Source organism: Narcine bancroftii, chromosome 11 (genome assembly GCF_036971445.1).
Source record: "Narcine bancroftii isolate sNarBan1 chromosome 11, sNarBan1.hap1, whole genome shotgun sequence".
Lineage (NCBI taxonomy): Eukaryota > Metazoa > Chordata > Chondrichthyes > Torpediniformes > Narcinidae > Narcine > Narcine bancroftii.
In genome coordinates this window covers 76828133-76851914 of record NC_091479.1, presented here as the reverse complement: position 1 = coordinate 76851914, position 23782 = coordinate 76828133, and the positions used below count along the sequence as shown (strand labels likewise).

General features: G+C 39.0%; 1 protein-coding gene across 5 annotated transcripts in view; it reads right to left on the bottom strand.

Annotated features, from left to right (window-relative positions):
- LOC138745947 (structural maintenance of chromosomes protein 1B-like) overlaps window positions 1–23782 on the bottom strand; it is a 299213-nt gene that overhangs the window by 66195 nt on the left and 209236 nt on the right. For all 5 annotated transcript variants that reach the window (XM_069903513.1, XM_069903511.1, XM_069903514.1 and 2 more), the window contains 4 exons: window positions 18649–18852; window positions 10580–10818; window positions 7053–7311; window positions 4680–4820 (listed from right to left, as the gene is read on the bottom strand). In XM_069903513.1, the coding sequence (XP_069759614.1) occupies window positions 4680–4820; window positions 7053–7311; window positions 10580–10818; window positions 18649–18852 (843 nt within the window). The remainder of the gene's footprint in view (window positions 1–4679; window positions 4821–7052; window positions 7312–10579; window positions 10819–18648; window positions 18853–23782) is intronic.

Here is a 23782-nt window from a genome sequence, read left to right as displayed (position 1 = left end):
AAATTGTTGATGAAAATTGTTCACCAAAATGTAATTAACCTTGCTGAGTCAACTTCAAAGGGCGATTCTATTTATCACCTTTCTCAACCCTTATTTTTCAATCTCTTCATTAACATCTTAATTCAAACCAGATTTTTTCAGTTTTATTGTCAGAGTACATACAACTTGGAGATTCTCTTTCCTGCGGGTGAGGCAGAATTTCCACTTATTGGTAGAGCAAAAAAAATGTACATAACTTACACGCAAAGAGAAATGTACAAACTGACTGTGCAATATAGAGAAGAAATAAAATTCAATAAAGTGCAAGAGTCCTTAAATGAGTTCCTGATTGAGTTTATTGTTAACGAGTCTGATAGTGGAGGGTTTGCAGCTGTTCCTGAACCCCTGGTGGTGTGAGTCTATGGCACCATCTTTCATGATGGTAGCTGCGAGAACAGAGCATGTGCTGTGTGGTGTGGATCCTTTATGAGTGCTGCTGCTCTCTGTCAGCAATGTTCTCTGTGTATGTTCTCGAAGGTGGAGAAAGTCGTACCCGTGATGCTCTGGACTGTGTCCACTACCATTTGCAGGGCTCAGGGTTATTGGAGATAGTGACTGCCAAGTCACCCTCTCAACCTCTGATCCCCCAATGAACACTCAATCGAATACCTCTGGTTCCTTGGTTTTGGTGACTGAATGCGAGGTTGTTGTTGGTGCATCATTCAGCAAAGTTTTCAATCTACCTCCTGTATGCTGATTCATCATCCCCTTTTTTATACAACCCACTGCCATGTTATCATCTGCAAATATGAAGATGGTGTTGATGTCGTATTGAGCCACACAGTCATAGATGTAAAGTGAGTAGAGTGGGGTCTGAGAACACAGTCCTGTGGTGCTCCGGTACTGATTTGAGATTGTGAAGATGTTCTTACCAATCCCCACTGATTGTGGTTTGGAGGTGTTGAGTCCAAGGTCTTGGAGTTTGCTTATCAATTTTGAGGGGATGATGGTGTTAAATGCCAAACTGTAGTCAATAAAGAGCATCCAAATGTATGCATCTTTGATGTCCAGTAGTTCCAAGGCCTTGTTGTTAGATGGCATCCACCATAGAAGTGTTGCTACGATAGACAAATTGGAACAGATCCATGTCGCTGCTCAGACAGGAACTGATATGCTTCAACACCAGCCTTTCAAAACACTTCATTACTGAGGATTTGAGTATCTCTGGTCGAGTAGGTTACCACAATCTTCTCGGGCACCTGTACGATTGAAGCCTATTTGAAACAGGTGGGTAACTCACTCTGCCGGAGTAAGATGTTGATTGAAGATATCTGTGAATATATCGGTAAGTTGGTCAGCACAGATTTTTAATATTCCGCCAGGTACTCCATCCAGACTGGATAGTTTCCTCAGATTCAATCCCCTGAAGCAACCTGCGTGTCATCCCGGGACAAGGACAGGAGAGGATCATCAAGGATCATGGGCGTGCACAGTGGTGGTTCGTTTTTGATCTTGTGGTCAGATCGGGCGTAGAAGGTATTGAGTTCATCTGGGAATGAAGGCTTTCCATCTCCTAATGCATCAATGTGGTTTTGTAGTCGGTTATGTCATTTAGGCCCTGCCACAGCTGCCGGATAAACCATAGCATATACCTCCAAAAAAAAAATCACATCAATGCAAATAAAAGGCTGATACGATATTGATATTTATATTTACATGGATAACTCTGATCCTACCTTGGAGTCTGAATTTTTAACAGTTCATTTATCTGAAAACAAATAGATAATTTCACTAAACTCGCACATGCCAGCATTGAATCTCCTTTATTTTTTCACCTAAATGTATCAGCAATATCCTTTCACTTCTCCCGCATGATTATTCAGCCTCTCTGTAAGTTTATCTATATTTATTCACTTCCACCAACCTGATACAGAGTTTCACAATTTTAATCACTCTTGATAAAATTATTTTTATCAAAGTTCTATATTGGATTTTTTTCAAATCAGAAATTAATTGACACTTTAAAGCCAGATGTCCGACATGTCACCACTGTAAAGCTGAAAACCAAACTGTGCAGAGCAAATGTTATGAACATCACTGAAATGACCAGATAAACATTTTTTAGCTCCTTATCTGCAGTTTCGCTTTCTGCGGTTTCAGTTATCTACAGTCAACTGCAGGCCAAAAATATTAAATGGAAAATTCTAGAAATAAACAATTCATAAGTTTTAAATTGCACGTGATGAAATCTCATGCCATCCCGCCCGGAACTTGAATCATCCCTTTGACCAGCAATCCATGCTGAACACGCTACCCGCTCATTAGTCACTTAGTAGCCATCTTGGTCATCAGATCAACTGTTGCAGAATCACAGTGCTTGTGTTACACATTTATGGAATGTAATACAGTACATTGTTATAATTGTTCTATTTTATTATTATTGTTGTTAATCTCTTATTGTGCCTAATTTATAAATTAAACTTTATCATAAGAATAGGTATGTATAGGAAAAAACAGGTTGTCTACCCCTTATCTGAAATACATGGAACCAGAAGTGTTTCATATTTTGGATTTGTTTGGATTTGGGGTAACTAAGTAACATCAGTAGAATTCCTGTATCAACTGTTAAACACCACCACCAAATAACGGCAGATTTTCAGTCTCAACCTACAATGCTGTTTTTTCATCAAAAGGTACACTATTATTTTTTTCAATGCAATAATGTTGCTGGCATTTTAGGTGGAGATGAATTTCAGATTTCACATGAAAATAATATTTTGTACTTGACTCAACCATTTTGGCTATTTCACCATCAGTCATTTTCAACAATATGTTTGTATCACAAAGCAGAGATAATAAAAAAAAACATTGAGTAATGCACGTAGGTCTGGTCGTGAAGATGGTTGGTAACAAAGTGGTGCCAACAGTGCATCAGAGCCCCACATAGACAAATGAGGTCAGGTGCACAATTTCCCACTTGTGGCATCATGTTGGCACTCAAAAAGATTCAGACAAGGGGTACTCAACCTGTGTAAGGTTTGGTACTCTCCGCGGTTTCAGGCATCCCCTTGGGGTCTTGGAACAACTCCCTCACAGATACAAGGAGACTACCATATTTTAGGTGTTGATAGCCCAAACATTTTAAAATACTGAGAGTCTTGCCTGGATTATTTGCTCAAATTTATGGAGTAAAGTTGAACCTGCATAGAGACATTCCCCCAAGTCAGGGCTGGCGAATTAATATAGAATCATGTAGTTTTGTATGGCAGACCATATTTACCTATCATGCCCATATCAGCTATTTAAATACCTCGCTCTCATCTCTTCTTTTTTTAAAAAACTATTTCTCTATTTTTCCCTTAAAATAGGCAATAGTTATTTCAACCTTACTCAAAAGCAAAGTGCTCCACGTTCAAATAATTACCATAAAGAAATGAATACAATATTTCACCCGATTCTCTTTTAAGGTCCTCAAACATCTGAAGGATTTCCTTGCATGATGATACTCTCACCAGATAACATTATATTATTTACCAATTATAAATATTCTTACTTTGAGAGCTGTTCCTGTTTTTCCAAACCTATTATTAGCAAGAATATTTTGTAAAAATGACCAAACAAACAAAGGAATTTAACAGCAAGTTGCACTGGTTTTGGGGTAGTAAAGAGTAGTTGATATCTTGGCCAATGTGGATAGAGAGAATCCAAGGGAGGGAAAATCTTTGGTCCCCATGAAACATCCACTGGCTCAAAAGTTTTGAGTCAGAGGTAGAGTTTTTCCTTTATTAAAGTGCCTTCAGAAATTTACGGTTGGGTAAGCTTCCTCAGGTGTAAAATAAAAGTGTTTGCTTTAAAGACATTTCAGATACATTGGAACCTTTTTTCTTAGCCGCCACATATTGTCATCTAATACTCCTTTATAACTTGTCATTGAATCACAAGGTTCTACATTACTGCAATTTCTGCAGCAATACAAGATAAAGAAAATCCACTTGAGGAAAATGGATTCCATTTAACTTACCTTTTTAATTACATTCCTTTGGGTTTCTTGCTCTAAACCACTTAACTGTTTGAAATCTCATCCTATATCATTTAATGACCCTTAGCCAAAAAACTCACCCCATCTAATTCCCTGTCTCCAAGCCCCAATTTATAACTATAGGTCTCAATGACATGCACTCCAAACCCCGATCAATGACCTTGCCCCAATCCATGAAGTTGATGGATTCAATCAGGCCCAATCCAATGACCTGACAACCACCCACTCAGTATCACTTACATGTGATTTAAACATTGTTCCACTCTTAGATTTGTCTCAAATTTTCTGCTGTAAGCTCCACAATGGCGCCGAGCACCATTGCCAAAAGTGGAAAAAGACTTCAGTGGTTTAGATTGTTAAATGTTTAAGCAACAGGCTCATCAATGAAATAGTCTTTGGAACACTATGTAACAAAGGATTAATGCACTAGTTAGTCTATCCAGATGTTTTTTAAAAGAATTAAGGAAATTATAGGAGTGAAATACAATTTAGAATTAAGCAAAACAGATTTATAGATGCAGTCATTTAATGTGTACTCATCCCAAAGAATTGTTACAACTATCCTTTCTTTGTAATTAGTCTGCATTGATAATTGTCTGCATCTCAGTACTGAAGTAACAAAACCAGATATATATCTTATATGAATATTTCATCTAATTACTTCCAAATATTTATAGTTCCTTTGTTCCAGCTCCAACTTCTCTCGATCAGCCTTCTGTTCCCATCGCATCTTCTCCAGCACCTGGGCCATAGCAAATACTTTTTTTCTCACCAGTTCCTTTAGTTCTTTATATGCTTCCATCTGCAATACCAAATAAAATCAAATTTAATCTGCAACAGTATAATTACTGCAATATACAGATTTGTTTTTAAATACTCAAAGTTCAAGGCTATCAGAAGGAATAAGCCACAATGTTTACAAGATTCCTACACCACATTCTAAAAATAATTCTAAATACTCTAGATTTCCCCAAAACTAATGAACATAACATTTAAGAGCAGAATTTGAATATTCAGCCCATCAAATCGGTTCCTTTTTTCAACCCCATTCTCCTGCCTTCTCCCCATGTTTGACACCCTTTCCAATCAAGAACCTATCAAACTCTGCTTTAAATATACCAAATGACTTGGCCTTCAGAGCGACCTATGGCAACGAATTCTCCAGATTCATAACTCTCTAACTGAGGAAACTTCATCTCTTCTAAAGGGACATCCTTTTATTTTGAGGTTATGTCCTCTGGTCCTAGACTTTCTGAGTCCTGAAAACATCTTTTTGTGCACTCCATTTAACTCTTCCAATATTTGGAATGTTTCAAATGAGATTCCCCTCTCAGAGCCATCAAACATTCCTCATACATTAATCCTCTCATCCCTGGGTTCATTCTCGTAAACCTCCTCTGGACCTTCTCCAATGCCAGAACATCCTTTGTTATGTATGGGTGTTTGGGGTGGGGGTGGGGGTAGTGTCACAATACTCCAAATATGATCTGACCAATGGTTTGCAAAGCCTCAGTATTACGTGAGCGGTGATGCTGCCAGATTTGCTGTAATGGCTGGTACAGACCCGGAGAGAGCGGGGAGTGGAGACACTGCACTCTCCCCAAAGGATCCAATGGCCCAGTTGTGCTAGCAACAGCTCTGTACAAGATTTAAATGGACTGTTGAAGGAGCTGATGGTGCTTTATTTAAAATCCTGTAACCACAGTCTCTGGGACCAAAATGGCGGCGCCTTTTTTTCGGCAGTGGCTGTGAGGGGTTCCAGACTCCAAGGGAGCAGCAGATTGCTGCAGGGCACCAAATAATAGACCAGTAATGGGAGAACACTACCCCACCCCCCACAACCGCCATTGAGAAGCAGAGGAGACAACCCTAATTTTGGTAACCACGGTGCCAGAACAGTGAGGGGCTCTACGGCTGAAGGATACACACAGGTGGCGAGCTTTTAGCGACTTGCAAGTAAGGCACCCACACAGGCTGCAGGTGATTTGAGGTCAAAGGACTCCAACCAGACTGTGGGCTGCTGGTGAACCAGGATTTAAGATGGTGCTGAGGGCAAGAAGGGCTCCCGAAGGGCCTGGGCCCTGAAGGCTTCCTCAGTGTCTTGAAGGCTTGGATCTGTGCTTGAGTTGCTGATGGTGTGAATTGAACTGGGGTCTTGTGTGACAGCAGAGGCTGTGAGAGCACTCGAGGCAAATCCATGGACACTCAGTGACTCTCTTTTGCTTCTATTCCTCTAAATGTAAGAGGTGTCAAGCAATGCTAATGGTGAATCTTTGTCTTCCTAAGGTAACATTATGAAATATTACATTTTTGTTTTATTACTAACAATAAATCTTACATGGATCCAGAAATGATTGTTAACATTGCAATTGGCTTCCTCTTGTGAAGATATATATGTATTGTACTGCAGGAACCATTTTAGATTAGTAATAAAGAATGAATGAGACACCACATTTGTGTGTGAATGTATTTCTAAGACGAGAATATGTAAGATTGACGACAAGGATTGTAACGAACTTCTAAGCATTGGAGAGAAGATTTTAAAGTGAAATACAGTGAACAAAAACCATTGTGAATCTCAGGCTCATGCACATAGAGGACAAAGAAAAGACTCAAAATGGCAGAGGTACATTTTGAAAAATTTGAGCACTATGTTGAAAAATTTGATCAACACTGTCTTTCCCATATTATTGACACACCGGTTTTGAGCAAAAAATAGGCACTGTTTCTGAGCCAAAATGGGAAGTAAGACATTTAAACTGATGAAATGTGTTAGCACCTGAAAGACCAAATACAAAACCTTATGCAGAGTTGTCCTAAGCTACTGTTTATCACAGATAAGTTTAGATAAGTATAAATAAGTTAGATAAAGTGTTATATAATTATTAATTAATAATTTAAAATATTATCTTAAATATAACACTGTCTGGGCTCATTTCTATTGCTGCTGTCTGGTACATAACAGGATGAAAAAATTAAGGAGTCAGTGGTGGAGAACATAAAATGTAGATGGGATCAAACAACATTTATTTACTTGGCTCTCTTCCAGTTCCATGCTGTGACCTTTGGTGCTGAGTTCTGCTTGTGCCTTTCTCTCATACTCTGTCCATAGTTTGTTCATGTCTTCAAGTTCTGATTCCAATTCCTTCACCTCCTGCTGATGGACGTTGTGTTGTTTTTCACAGTTTTTCATGGATTTTTTAGCCATCTCAACCTTCTTCATATGATGCCTTGTGTTCTCCTTGGCTTTTATGTAGCTTGGTCGCTTTTCATTCAGATTGGATTCGTTAACTCTGGCGATGGAATAATGAAATTTATTTATTTAGTTACTTTATGGGAAAAACAACCAGAATTTTATTTGGTGAGATCATGTCATAATCACTAAGCAATGGAAAGGTTTGGAAGTACAGTAATCCTAGCCTGATCTTATGCCAAGGAACTCTGCAATTTAAACTTTAACCACACACACAAAAAAAATCCCCACAATTGCTATTTTTTATTGGATAACTTCCACAGTGTAAAACAAAATATGACAATCCCCACTCCTTTTGGACTGTCTTGCGTATTACTCTTACTGAGTCTGATGAATGCTAACAAGTTTTATTGAAGTTTTAGGTATTGTATATATACAACCAAATGAAAGTGTTTCTCCAGACCACTGTACTCACACATAATACAAAAAAAATATGATGGTGTGTGGCCTTCGAGGGAAGAAAGGACCTTTTCTCCACAAGATTCATACAAAAGCGACCAATCCTAGCAATACTGTCAAATGGAAATTTAGAGAGGACTATGTAAAATAGGTTGATGACATGCACCTATTCTTTTACCATGTCCTACACATCCAGTATGGCAGCTACATCTGCCATCTTGGTTCACGGTGGCGCTACTTATCCACTCTTGATGATGGACACTTAAGACTCCCTACCAATGCATATCTTGTACCCTTTTAACTCTTAGGTCTTCTTCCAAGTGATGTTCAATTTACCACCTGAAGGATGACAAGATGTGTTAATCATCACACTTGCTTGCCAATCATGTCCATTATGGGTTCTAGAGGAAATGTTTGGTACATCCAGGGCCATTTTCTCTTGACTATTCTGTGCTGCAGTCTCTGGAAGATATGTCCTACTAGTATGCCATGGGGATTGTGATGAAGTCCATAAAATACAATATTCTGAGTCAGCAATGGGAAAAGAAGTTACAAGGAAAATAAAATGGGATAGAGGCCAAATGAATGGCCAAAGATCTGGAAAACAGAATACATGTAGAAAATATAACATTGGCAATTTTGACAAAAGACATCTAAACAATAATAGAGTAGAAAGCTAGCGCTGAGGTGCAAGAGAGAGCTAGGCATATGTGTGAATTATTCATTCTCAAAATATTAGTATGCAAGTACAGCGAGTAATTGGGAACGCCACAGAAAAGTATTGTTATTTTTAAGGAATTAAATATGAAAGTAGTGATTTTTCCATTAATTTTCAGGATTCGGGACTGATCAGAAAGACCAGCATTCACTGCCCATCCCAAAACTGCCTTTGAGTTGATAGTGAGCGATTTTCTTGAATCGCTTTATTCATTCTCGTGAAGATATTGCTTTTGGGCATAGAGTTCCATGATTTGGACCTCAGGTGATATATTTCTCATTGACCTGCTGAACTTGTCTATCTTGGTAGTAAAGGTCTGGGAGTTACTGTTGGGAGTGGTTCAGACAAGCAACTTCAGAGCATTTTGTGGATGGTACACAAGTCAACAATTGCCAGAGGCAGAAGGAATGACTATGTTTAAAGTGATTGATAGGGCATTACTTTGTCTTCAATGATGTTAAGCTATTTGAGAATTGTTTGTTCTGCCTTCACCCAGGCAAGGAAGTATTTCATCTCTGATTTGTGCCTTGCAATAGGTATAATTAATCCATACTTTAGAATTTCCTCCCTTAATCTTTCAGTTTTGCTTAAATTTTGATACTGATTCATTTTTTTAAAAATGGCAGCACTGACATAGCCGCTGCAACACCAGCCCTGCTGTTGGTATGAACCCAGGAGAGCAGGGAGCAGAGACAGAGCATGCCTCTCTAAGATGATTATTTCATACAGGATTTAAATGGCCTGTTGAAGGGTTCAATAGTGTTTTTAAATCCTGCAAGCACGGAGGTCTGTGCTGAAAGCGGCAGTGTCAATGCTGGGCAGTATACTACAAGGGGTTGCAGATTCCAGGGAAGCAGGAAACCGGCAGAGTACTAGAAATGGGGAGAACCCTCTCTTCGTGCCCCCCCCCCCCCCACATCCCACAAAGAGGAAAAGCATGAGACACAACCCTACAGGGAAAGTTAACATGGCAGTGGATCAGTGGGGGCCTCAGTGGCTGCAGGAACCGCAGACTGTGGGCTGTTGGGAACTTGCAGTCGAATGTCTCAAACAAGGCTGCAGGCTGCTGGAGAATGGTTCATGGGAATCAGATATCAGAACTAGGATTCGAGAGTGCTGAGGGAAAGCAGGGCTCCCAAAAGGTCTTGGGCATTGAAGGCTTCCTGATCACATGAGAATTTGGATCTGGAGCTCGGGTTGCCAATGGTTTGAATAGGAGTCTATGATGATGCAGAGACTGCGGAAATGCTGGAGGTGAATCCACTGAAGGGCCTGTCTTTTGCTACTCTTTCTCCTATTGTTAGGGGCGTGGGGCAATGGTCATGACAATTCTTTGTTTGTCTGATAGCACACTAAAGTTGAAGCATATCATGTATATTACATATTTATGTGTTAATGCTTGACAATAAAGGAACCTTGATCTTTTTTGTTTGCTACATTTCATGTGAGGCAACTTCAGGTTTTTTTTTGGCAATGTTGATAGTCCGATAAAATTGTAACTTTAGCAGGTCCCTTAAAGTCCATAGGCACAGCACTGACTGTATTCTAGCTGGATGCATCACAGCACTCTATAGGAGTTGCTCAGATGAAAATTGGAAGAAGCTGCACAAAAAAAATGGTGAATGCAGCTTCGAACATCACACAAACCTCCCTCGCTCCATCAATGTTTTCTGCTGCCCTGAAATGGTAGGCAACATGCTGAAGGACCCATCCCATGCAGGCCATACTCTCTTCTCCTATTGGAGAGAATCTTCAAGAGTGCAAAATTACATGCAATTAGATTCAAAGACAATATTTTCTCCACAGTCGTCAGGCTCCTGAATCTCACTAAAGTGCTCCGTGCTGTCCTTATTAACTTTTACTGTAATGCTATACGATGTAATGTGCCATTGCTCTTCTACTTTGTTTTACTATATGCATGTTGGAGTGATTGTGAAACAAATCCTTCTCACTGTTCCAGGGATAATATGATAATAAATCTGAAAATCTTTCAACTGGTTAAATGCATTTTTTTCTTTATTGGCATTATTAAGAGATGGACAGTTTGTGAATTTCTAAAAGTGAGGCAACTTTTCTTAATCTGGATTTTAAATACATGCTATTCCTATTTCTTCATCTTCTATTGTAATATCTAAAATGGTATGATTGACAGATCAAAGTCCAAAAGTATATTGTAACTGCATTAACTCACTTTAACTCCTTCTCAATTTGCTGGAGCTCCCGGTTCAATTTACCCAACTCTTTCTTCACATTTCTTGCTTCTTCCTCTGCTGTGGTCTGCCGTATTTTCTGACTATTTATAACTTCATTTTTTGCTTTCAAATCATTCGATAAATTTTCTATAAACATCTCATTATAATACAAAAGGAAGAGTTGCAACTGAATCCTGCACTCCTTCAGTTCTTCAATCAACCCTTGGTAACGATCTGCCTAAGCATTTAATCACAAGAAAAATGTGTAATTATTAATTATTAGAATGTCAAATATACTTAAACCAAAATATTTTATGCTATAGGCTTTTTATTTACCTGGAGAAAAAACAACCGTAGCAAAGAACAGACTGACTGACCAAAATGTGCCAGCTAGACACTTACCAACATTGCATTTAATTTATCATTTTTCTGACAATTATCCCAATATAAGAGCTTATCCAGCTTCCCTGTTTCCTCAACACTACCTGCTCCTTCACCTACCTTCTTATCATCTGCAAAGGGCCACAAAGCCATTCATTCCATAATCTAAATTATTAATATGCAACATAAAAAGCAGAATCAATACCAACCCCTGTACAACACCACTAGCAGCTGACAGCCAATCAGAATATAAGCCCTGTATTCTGACTCTCTGCTTCCTTCCAATCAGCCAATGCTCAACTCATGCTTGTATGTTGCTTGTTATACCATAGGCTCTTGTTAAGTAGCCTCATATGCAGCTCCTTGTCAAAGACCTTCTGAAAATCCAAATACACATCTCCCTTATCTAGCCTGCTTGTCATTTCCTCAAAGAATTCAAATCGGGTTGTCAAGCAAGATTTTCCTTTAAGGAAACTGTGCTGGCTTTGGTCTAGCTTGTTATGTGCATCCAAGTACTCCATGTCCTCACCCTTGACAATTGACTCAATCATCTTCCCAACCACTGACGTCAGGCTATAATTTCCATTCTGCTGCCTCCCTCCTTCCTTCCTTGAATAGTGGGATGTCATCTGCGATGTTACAGTCCTCTGGAACCATACCATAATCTACTGATTCTTGAAAGATTATTACCAATGCCTCCACAATCTCTACTGCTACTTCTTTCAGAACCCAAAGGTGCAATCCATCAGGTCCAGGAGACTTATCCCTCCAAGACCATTAGCTATCTCAGCACCTTTTCCGTTAAAGTAGGAACTGCACTCACTTTCCTTCCCTGATACCACTTATGTTTTCCACAGTGAAGACTGATCCAAAATTCTCATCTAGTTCCTCTGCTATCTCCTAATCTCTCCTTATTATTTCTTCATCTTTATTTTCTAGTGGTCCTTTATTTACTTTTGCCTCTTTTACTCTTTATACACTTGAATCTTTTTGTATTCTCTTTGATATTATTTGGTTGCCTACTTTCAGACTTCAGTTTTTTTCCCCTCCTAATGAGTTCTTTATTGCCTTTTGCAATTTTTAAAAAAACTTCCCAATCCTCCATCTTCCTACTAATTTTTGTTTCCTTACATGCCCTCTCTTTTGCTTCAACCTGGCTATGCCTTCGCTCGTCAACCACAGTTGTGATATTTTTTCCATTCAACTGCTTCCTCTTTATTCATATGTATTTATCTTGCACTTTCCTCGTTTCTTGCAGAAACTCCATCTATTGCTACTTTGCCATCTTTCCTACTAGTACCCCCTTCCAATCTACTTTGGCCAGTATCTCTCTCATACCATTCTAATTCCCTTTTCTCCACTGAAGTACCAGCACATCTGACTTTAGTTTCTCTATCTTAAATCTCAAATTGAACTCAATCATATTGTGATCACTGCCCCCTAATGTTTATTTATTTTAAGCTCTCCATTCACCTCTGGTGCATTGCACAACACCCAATCCCCTCATGGGCTCATCAACAAGATGTTCTAAAATTTGGAGGATGCTCAAAGGCATTCTACAAATTCTTTCTCTTGAGATTCAGTCCCAATCTAGTATTCCCAATCTACTCATGTTAAAGCCCCCCCCTTTAACTATTGTTACGAGCCCAGAGGACCCCAAAACACAGCAGCAATAGATATCCACCAAGACAAATGGTTACTTAAACAATGGTTGCTTTTAATTATCTTTAATCATGAATACAGAATTACACTTTAACTTATCACTATTGACTCAACTAACAACTTAACCCCCTTCTAATTCTAAACACACGTGTATGTAATGTGTGTGTGTAAGTTCAGAAAAGTTCATTGGTTCACAGTCCAATCTCACTTCTCATTCCTCCAAGTTCACTTGTTGCAGGCAATTTTTATAAAGTGCACAGAATTTAACATTTATAAAGTTCACCAGGCTTTGGTTCTTGAAAGGTAAATGGTTACCACTCAGGAAGGTTCTTGTCGGTTTTCAGAGAGAGATCTGTTGTTCGCTGGACACCAACAACTGATTCCTTCAGTGTCTTGCTGATGAAACTTGCCTCCTCAGGGTTCTCCAGATGATAACATCTTTCTTTCAGGTCACCAAAGAATGTCTTTTCTGTTTTTCTTATTTCTAGTGAAACATTAGCCAGCCAGTCCTCTCCTCTTGCATGAACCACAAGGGCTTTGACCAGGCTGAACTAAGCACTCACAACCTGTCTTCCAAATTGAGTTTTCCACAAGCTTGCCAGCTTGTCCTGTTCCAGTCCCAGTTGCTGCTGCTGACTGTAAAACTATAGAACTAGTTTTATAGGACACACACACACACACAGAAAAAGGCTGTTTTACTCTCTCTGCTTGCAAAACCACATGACCCTCCTAGAACAGCAAGTTCCACTCCAGACAGGTTCTTTCATCTGTTGCCTTTTTGTAAACAACAATCCATTAGTGAAGTCTCTTGGGCACTCTCCAAAGCTTCTGCAAAGGTTCTGGAGCAGATATGTCTAGCATTAGCAGAGTTACAGTATTTTAAATAAGATCTGTTTTAAAGTGTTTGTATGTGACCTATACTAAAAACCCTGCCCCAATTTATCTCCCAAAAACATATCTCTATTCTGTCACACTACCATAACATTGCCCTTCTGACACGCTTTTTCCATTTGCTGCTGCAATTTGTGTCCACATCCTGGTTGCTGTTTGGAGGTCTGTATATAACTGCCAACAGTGTCTTTTTACCCTTGCCATTTATGAAATGGATGTAGCCTTTGTGTGGTTAGTAATAAAAGGCTTCTTTATTGCTCCAACCAAAATGGAATCCCTCACATTATCCATGTTGAAAATTATATGCAAGTAGCATGCTCTTCTCTAATAGCATCACCTTATCATAGGCTTCCTCAGAATGAACTAATCTCCAACCTGGAAACGATGTGCACATGCAAGCTTTAACATTGCAATTCTGATTTGAAGTTTAATTTGTATGTAAAAAAAAAATCAATAGTTCTAATGAGAATAGTGTTACGAGCTCAGAAGATCCCAAAACCCAGCAGCAATAGATATTCATCCACGATAAGTAGCTACTTAAACAAGAGTTGCTTTTGATTATCTTTAAACATGAAAACAGAATCATACTTTAATTTAACTTAACTAACATAACTTAACCCCATTTTAATTCTAAGCGCACATGTATGTAATATGTGTAAGTTCAGAACAGTTCTTTGGTTCACAGTCCAATCTCTCTCCTCCAAGTTCACTGATTGCAGGCAATTCTTATACTGTGCACAGAATTTAACATTTATCCAGTTCACCAGGCTTTGGTGCTAAAAGGTAAATGGTTATTGCTCAGTAAGGTTCTTGTCGGCTTTCCAGGACATCCACAACCGATTCCTTTTTAATCAGCTACTCCAGTGTCTTGCTGACAAAACTTGCCCCTTCAGGGTTCTCCAGATGATAACCTCTTTCTTTCAGGTCACCATCGAATTCATTTTTGTTTCTCTTATTCCAAGTCCACTCCTCTTGCATGAACCACAAGGGCTTTGACCAGGCTGTCTTCCAAATGGGGCTTTCCACAAGCTTGTCCTGTTCCAGTCCCAGCTGCCTCTGCTGGCTGCAACACTGTAGAATGATCTCTGTCTCTCTCTCTCTCTTAATGAGAATGATTGTTTGATTCTCTCTGCTTGCAAAACCACATGACCATCATAGAACAGCAAGCTCTACTCCTGACAGAAGGTGACTCCAAGATCTTTCATCTGTTGCCTTTTGTAAATAACAACCATTAGTGAAGTCTATTGGGCACTCTCCAAAGCTCTTGTGAAAGCTGTGGAGCTTGTATGTCTAGCATGGGCAGAGCTCCAGTATTTCAAATAAGATCTGTTTTAAAGTGTTTGTATGTAACCTACTCTAATAAATCTTTCCCAATTTATCTCCCAAACACATATACTTTGTCACAATACCAATCCAGTATTTGCCATAAATCATTATTTCAGCACAAACAGGGAAATGAACATCTAATATATCATATTAAACTGCATATTTACCAAGGCAAAAAGGAAATATTTTATGGTGATGTCACTGAAAAATAGCAGGGAAATTTCTTGGTGTAGTGGTCAACATTTATCTTAACCAAAAGCATTTTAAAATAGAAATTACTGTTATCAATCTATTGATGGGATCCTGCTGATGCCATGTTTGGTTACAAGTGACTTGGCTGTGAGTAATTTTGCAGAATCTTGTGAATGGAAATATGTCATATACTGTACAGTAATCCACATCTCAACAGTTCAACATCTGGTTCACGAAGTAATTTTGTGACACAATCTTCCCACTTACTAAAGCTCCAGGTACCGAGCTCTCTCAAGCACTCAACTGAGCCTCAGTACCTAAACACCATTTCCACACATCCAATTCAAAATTATCAAACTGTGTAAAATGTAAATAAAAAGTGAATTAAAGAAGTGCTGAGGTATTGTTGTCCAATAGGTCAGAAAAATCTGCCAATCCAGCTTCAAAATTGCAAGTATGCCAGATTATCAGTGCTGTCATGTTCTAAATTAAACTTAAATCTCCATTATGACTATTAAACATTTTCTATTTCAAGTTTATCATCTGATTATATAAACACAAACTGACAAAACAGCATTCTCTGGTCCTCAGTGCAAAATCATGCAAACACACATCCAGACATAACACACATACAGATGAACAACACATAAATATTGCTTAATAAATAGTAGTCTCAGAAGGTTGGTATGGGCAGTTCAACAGTCTCACTGCCCATGGAAAGTAGCTGTTTCTTAGCCTGGTGTTTCTGGCTCTGATACTCCTGTATCTCTTTTCCACAGTGAGTAGCTGAAAGATGATGTGTTTGGCATGGCATGGGTCCTCACAGATTTTGTGAGCCCTCTTTAAACAATAATCCCGATAAATCACATCGATGGGTGGTTGTGAGACCTCATTGATATTCCTTGCCACTTTTATGGTCCTGAAGATTAACCTTCGATCCAATGCTCTACAGCTACCTTACCACACTGTGATGCTCTCGATAGAGCTTCTGTAGAAAATTGAACGAATGATGGCCAGTAACCTTGCCCACCTCAGTCGTCTAAGAAAATCCAGTCACTATTGCGCCTTCCTGACAACTGAGCCAGATGCTATGTGTCCAGGATAGGTCACTTCTTAATGAATTCTGAGGAACTTGGTGTTCTCTACTCTCACCACTACCAAGCTATTAATGTGTAGTGGAAGGTGGTTGTCCCTGGCCCTCATGAAGCCAACAATCTCCTTTGTCTTGTTCATGATGAGACTCAGGTTGTTATTCTCACACCACATAACGAGATTTTCCACCTCTTCTCGACATTTAAGCAATTGAACTTGGATCAATCTGATTCGCATTCAAAATAATCACAACTGAAAAACGTTACCATCTCCACATGTGACCATTCCTCCCAAAGGTACATCCAACACCCGGCAAACATGAAGGATGTGCTAGATTCATTATTCACTTCCATCAACAATTTTAAATCAAAGCATCCAAAAGCTGTGCTCATCATAGCCATGAATTTTAACCAAGCTAATTTCAAGAATTTTCAACCAAAGTTCCATCAGTATTTCTCCCATCCTGTAGTGGCCCCAACACCCCAGAGGACTGCTACAAAATAAATTTAAAAAATCACCCATTATTCTGTCCACACTCAGTCTTTGGCTAATCAGATCACCAAGCAGCACTTCTCCTACCTGCTTGCAAGCAGAAGCTGTGGCACAAGGATTCAGTGGTAAAATTCACGCATAACTGGTCTGAGAAAGCAGAGGACATCCAACATGACTGCTTTGAGTCAGCAGACTAATCTATATTCAAGGACTCAACGAATATAAATTCAGATTAGATTTCAGATTTATTGTCAGAGTACATACATGACATCACATACAATCCTGAGATTATTTTCCTGCGGGCAATGCAAAATTACCACTTATTGGTAGTGCAAAAAACTGTACACAATGTAAACATGTAAATAAAGAACTTTAAACATAATGAAATGTAAACAAACTGACTGCAATACAGAGAGAATAAAAAAAAACTAATCAATAAAGTGCACAAGTAAGTTCTTAAATGAGTCCCTGATTGAGTTTGTTATTGAAGAGCCTGATGATGGAGGGGTAGTAGCTGTTTCTGAACATGGTAGTGAGTCTTGTGGCACCTCTCCCTCTTTTCTGATGGCAGCAGCGAAAACAGTGTATGTTTGGTGATGATTGCTGTTGCTCTCCACCTCCAATGGCAGTGTTCCCTGTAGATGTTCTTGATAGTGAGGAAGGTTTTGCCTGTGATGTACTGGGCCATGTCCACTATCTTTTGATAGAGGAATAAAGATACTACTGCCATCAATAACTTCATCAGCAAGCGTCGGGAAGACTGTTTGCCAAAGAGAAAAATCCAAGCATTCTCTAATTGGTTGAATTGAAAGGTTCACTATGGCCAGCTCAGAGGTGTAAAGTCAGGTAACCCAGTCCAGTGCAAGAAATCTAGGCATGGCTTCCGCAAGACCATCAAAGTCGCCAAAACACTAACTAAACTCAAATCCCAGATGAACCTGACAGATACCCAGTGACTGCAGCAGAGCATGCAACAGGGATCATAAAATGAAACTGGGCAGAACAGTAAGCAATAGTGCGTCTCTCCAGACAATCTCCCTGCCCACTTGAAACAGTCGGCCAGTTGAACCAGCAACACACATTACATCAACTTCAAGCATAACTGCACCCTTGGTCAATGCCAAACATTTCAGAACAGCTATCCAAAGTCCAAACCCATGAAAAATGACTATCCTGGAGGAGTCACAGGATGGATCCTACAAGCCTGCACAGTCTAACTGGCTGGAGTGCTCACCATCATTTTTTATCTCTCCCTGCTTTTGGAAGAAGCACCTACCTGCTTTACAAATGGCACTATCATCTGGTATTGGTACAAAGAAAAAAATAACAGGCCTAAATGACTGCTGTCCAGCAACTCTGACATCACCATGAAGAGCTTTCAGAAACTGGTCACATTAATTCCAGCCTCCCAAATGGCTTCAACCAAATTCCATTTGCCTATCCTGTACACAAAGTTAATGGCAGGTTCCATCTCCCCAGCCAAACACTGAACCCTGGAACATATGGATAACAAGGCCACCTCTATCAGACACTATTCAGCTTTGTCTTCACCACCATAGACAATAATCAATATATTCCAAAACAGTAAGACTTTGGCCTGAGCACTCCCCTCTACAACTGGATTTGTGGCTTCTGGTTCTGCAGACTGCAATCAGTGAGGATTGGTGACAGCACCTCCTTCACACAGCCCTGACACTGTTGCCCCACAAAGATGCATACTCACTACATCTATGACCGTGTGGTCAAATACCACTCCAACCTCATCTATGAATTTGCCGATGAGACAAAGATCAAAGGCCAGATCTTAAATGAGTCAGAACAAAAAAGCGATACCTGGTGACATGGTGCCAAAACAACCTTTCCCTCAATGTCTGCACGACAAAGGAGATGGCGATAGATCTCCACGAGGGGTGATACTCACTTTTCTTTCTGCATCAACAGTGCAGAGGTGGAGAGAGCAAAACAAACTTTCCCAAGGTACCTTAGTACATGTGACAATAAATGAACTTGAAAAAGATAACTCTCAAATTACCTCTTCTTTCTCATGCTTTGCATGTTTGCGCTCAACAGCTGCATTTTTCTTTTTATTGTAGTTGAATCGAGCTTCTTCTTCTGCATTTATCATTTCTTTCTTCTTTATATCATATTCTTTGGACAGTTCCCCTGAGTTACTGACTTGTTCAAGCAATTGTGTTCTCTCCTTAGGTTTCTTCATCGCAATATTCTCCACAGCACCCTTTAATAAAAAAACTAGTACATAAATACTTGACTGACAAATAATTAGTAAATTATATACAAAAATATAATAAGAACTGAAATTGTGTGAAATTAATTTTAAATTTAGACATACATCACAGAAACACCCATTTTGGCCCACGAGTCCATGGCGCCCAATTTACCTACACCCCATGTACATCGTGAACAGTGGGAGGAAACGGGAGCTCTCAGGGAAAACCACGCTGACACAGGGAGAACGTACAAACTCCTTACTGACAATGTGGGATTCAAATCCCGGTCCTGATCACTGGTGCTACACTAACCGCTATGGCAACCATGCCGCCCACAATGTTGTTAAATATTTTGCTATGCTGTTTACACCAAATTATACTCCACTTTATGCATAAGGTTTACTTTAACTACTTCATTAGCCTGAATTAAGAACAATGAAATGAAAACAAGAATAAAAAAAGCCCTAAAGCCAATTCTTTCTTTTTATTGGTTTTAAGAAAAAAATCAGAAACATAGGATATAAAGTTCAAATAGAAATAAATTAAAACTAGATAGGAAACAATGGTAATCAAGATACATATGATCCATGTTATTGATTAAAAAAAAGGAAAAAAAAAAATCGCTAAGTAATCTAATTTCTAACCTCAACCTATTATATGATCGATTACTATCAAAGTGAGGCGTCAACTATTAATTTCAATAACTGTTCAAGAAATAGAAAAAAAAGATTTTAAATATAAAAAATCTATAATTTTTGAAAATAATTGAAAAAGGAACCAGATAAAAAGAAATTAGCTTATTTTAGTAGTTGAGCATCTAATTTTCTCTAGAGAGAGGGATGCCATCAAATTCAATAACCATGGTGTATGAGTGGGAGGGACAGCATCTTTCCACCACATCAAAATGAGCCTTCTAGCAATCAGGAAAGCAAAGGCAACTACATTGGGATTGAGATGGAGTCAAAATTAAGTCCATTGGTCCACTCATTCCAATAATACCAATAAAAGGGCTAGGAGACAGATTTATAAAAAATAATTAAAGATAATGTACTAAATACTTCTTTCCAGTAGTTACAAAGGGAGGGACATAATCTAAACCTTCTTGAGTTGTACACTTATTACATTTAGAGGATATATCGAGGTAAAATTTAGCTAATTGAACTTTGGACTACTTTAAATTGTAATAAGGAATGTCTAGCACAGAGAGAGGATGAATGTACATTTTTCAGAGTCCCATCCATCTTTAGCAAACAGTTGTTGAAAGTCATGTTCTCAAACATTCTTAATGCTAGATAAAGAACTAATGCTAAATCTTATAAGTTATTCATAAGGGCTGAAAGCAGTCATTTTTGATTAGGTCTAAAATTATGTACTTCCCAAATAAGATTAAAATCTAAGTCTTGGGGAAGCCTCAATATTAAGGATTTTCAGTAGCTCCTAATCTATAAAGTGTGAAAGAAATTAGGTTATTTAAATTTGGCAGATAATTGAGCAAAATAAGCAAAATTTTGGTCTTCCTTCAAAATACTAAAAGAAATGGGGGCTTGGCATTACCTAATTTTTATTACTGGGCAGCGAACATTAGATACCAGTATATTATGATTTGGATACATAATAAATATTCAGGTGCCTCAAGATAGATCAATTTAAGAGATTAAATCCATTAAAAGACATTCTCTTATCTCAATGCTTGGAGCACATTTGCCTTCTACACTCTCCAAATTAACTGATAATTTGGTAGTTAGATATACTTTGTGTATTTGGATTCAATTTAGAAAACACTTTGGTTATCATAGATTTTTATTAATTAGTCCAATTTTACATCATTCCTTTCTTTTTTGTAACCTTTGTTTCAAGACTTTAGATGTACTCAAAGGTCTAGGTTAGGTATTAAATCTTCCTTTAACTTGTATATAGCTAAAAGCTAGTTCTTAGTCATGGTTTACATGACCACCATATTCCTACATTAATCCTGCATCACCAAATTCTCTCAATGTCTAAAAGTCTATTATTTTTAAAATTCATTTTCAGGATCTGAACATCACTGACAAGACCATAATTTCCCATTATTGCTTTGAAGGCAGTGGTGTGCCTTCATTCAGATGTGTTGCAGCCTTCCTGGGGATAGAATTCCCAGTGCTTTTGTGGAGTGAGTTCAAGGTTTTAGATCCCAGTGGCATGAAGCACCAGTTATTTATTTCTAAATCAGTGTGGTATATGACTTGATAGAACCGGATGTCCTTATCAATCTTGAACTTACAACTTGTGCATTTGGAAAGTGCTCTGAGAATAGATTGGGTAGGTAAGTGCAGTGGGTTTTATCGATGATGCACATTGCAGCTCTGTGAGAAATGTAAGGAATGAATGTGGTTGATGGAGTGCCCATCAAGTAGGCTGCTTTATCTTAGTGTTTCTTTATAAATGTTGGTACTTCACTCATCGAGGAAATGGTCAGCACTTTATTTAGATCTTCGAAGACTTCACACACAGAGTAGTGGGAGTGTATACTGAGTTGCCAACTAGAGTAGTGAATATGGGCTCAATTTTAACATTTAAGAAAAATTTGGACAGATACACGGATGTGAAGGATATGGTGGGATAGGGTCTAGGTGCAGGTCAGTGGGACTAAGCAGAATTAATAGATCACCACAGACTAGAATGGCCAAAGGGCCTTCATCCATACTATATTGTTCTTTGGTTCGAGATGGTGAAAAGGCTTTGGGATATCAGGAGATGAGTCACTTGGCACAGGTTATCCTGCTTTTAACTTGCTCTGGCATGTCAAAATGTTTATGTGGATGGTTCAGTTAAATTTCTGGTTAATGGTTTCCACTCCCCCTTGGATAATGATATTAGGTGACTCAGCAACATTAATGTCATTGAGGCAGATGGTTAGTTTCTAGCTGGAGATGGTTATAATTCAGTAACTCTGTGCCATTCATGCTACATATTAGACACCTACATACAATCAACTGTGAATATCTCCATTTCTGACCTTGCATTAGCAGATCATTGAACATAGAATCAGACCCAAAGCATAACCCTGACGAGGTTTAACAGCAAGGTTTTGGATCAACCTTCAAGAACCACAACCATTTTACTTTGTACAAGACAAGATTCCAATCACTGGAGTTTTTGCTCTTTAATTTCATTTTTCGAGGACATCTCGATGCAACCTATTAATTGTGAGATTACTTTGCTGACTATTGCATATTTAGTAGATTCTCTATTACAGCTTGACACAGCAGGAAACAAAAAAGTTTAGGTGTGCTTGATGCTGCACCCGCATGCCCTTCTGCACCCCTCAATGAATAAGAATTGGTCCTTTGGCATGACAGGGTAGACTGGAACAAGATAGAATATTGAGACAATCCCATTTATCTTATTTGCAGTGAACTCAACATGATGGACCATATCCTTCATGTGAAGGCAGGACTTGTCTTTCCTAAGGACTGTGCAAAAATTACTTCAGGTTCCAGATTCAGCAGCTTAGTCTGTGGTGGTACTACCAAGCATAGTAAGACATAGGAGTAAAGTTCACCAATTCAGCCTATTGAGCTGTTTGTCAATCAATCATAAACGATTTAGTTTTTTTTTCCTTCTCAGCCCCAATTTCCTGACTTGACAGCCTGACTAAGAATTTTTGGTCCTAAACTCTCTCATTCCTGAAAACTCTTAAGTTTTCAATTTTAAAAAACAGCAGCGTTGCTTCTGGTGTGGACTCAGGAGAGCAGAGAGACTGTGCTGCTCCAAGGGTTCAGTCACCTGGTCCTTATGCCAGCAACTCCATACAGGTATAAAAGAGCCTGTTAGAGGAGCTGACGGCACTTTTAAACTAAAGTCCTATGCCCAAGATGGTGAAATCTATGCTTGGCAACAGGCACAAATGTTTGCAGACTTCAGGAAGCAGCGGACTGGTGCAAGGCACCTGAAATGAGAACACTGCCCCCCTCTCCCCACGCCACGAGGTGAAGCAGAGGAGATAACCCTAAAGGATAGTGACCACGGTGACAAATCTGGTTGAGCGACCCACATGGGCTACAGGTTGCTAGAGACTGGCTCATGGAAACCAGGTTTTGGAGCTACAATTTGAGGGTGCTGAGGGCAAGAAGGGCCTCAGATGCTGAAAGCTTCCTGATTATGTCGGAGGTTTGGATCTGGACTTTGGGATGCCAATGGATTGAACAGCAGTCTGTGTGGCTGCAGTAGTGCTGGCAGCAAATCTATGGACACTCAGTGAATCTGAAGGGACTCTGTTTTGGTTCTCTCTCTCTCTCTCATACTGTAGGCACCAGGTGAAACTAATGGTGGCTCTTTGCTTTAACATAGGCATTACAACTTCTGTACTATTACATGACAATAAAGGAATTTGAATAATCATTGGCTTACATTGAGATCCTCTGTATCCTTCTGAACAGAGGCATCAAAGACCCCTAATATGTTAACTCTCTCATACTTGGAATCAATCTCATAAACCTCCTTTAGACCTGCTCTAATGCCAGCACATCCTTCTTTAGATATGAGCTCAAAGCTGCTCACAATACTCCAAATCTAATCTTACAAAGCCACAGCATTACATCCTTGCTTTTATATTCCAGCACTCTCAAAATGAATGCCAACATTGCATTTGCCTTCCTTTCTATTGATTCAATGTGCAAGTTGGGAAATTTTAAACTTCGACTCCCAAATCCCCTTGGACATCTCATTTCTGAATTCTCTCTCATTCAGAAAATAGTTTACTTCTTGATTCCTTCCACCAGTGTTCGACCATATACTTTCCTAGATTGCATTCCATCCACTACTTTTTTGCCCATTCTCACAACCTATCCAAGTCCTGTCGACTCCCTGCTTCATCAACACTACCTGCCCTTCCACCTATCTTTGTATCAACCATAAACTTGGTCACAAAGCCATCAATTCTGACATCCAAATCCTTAA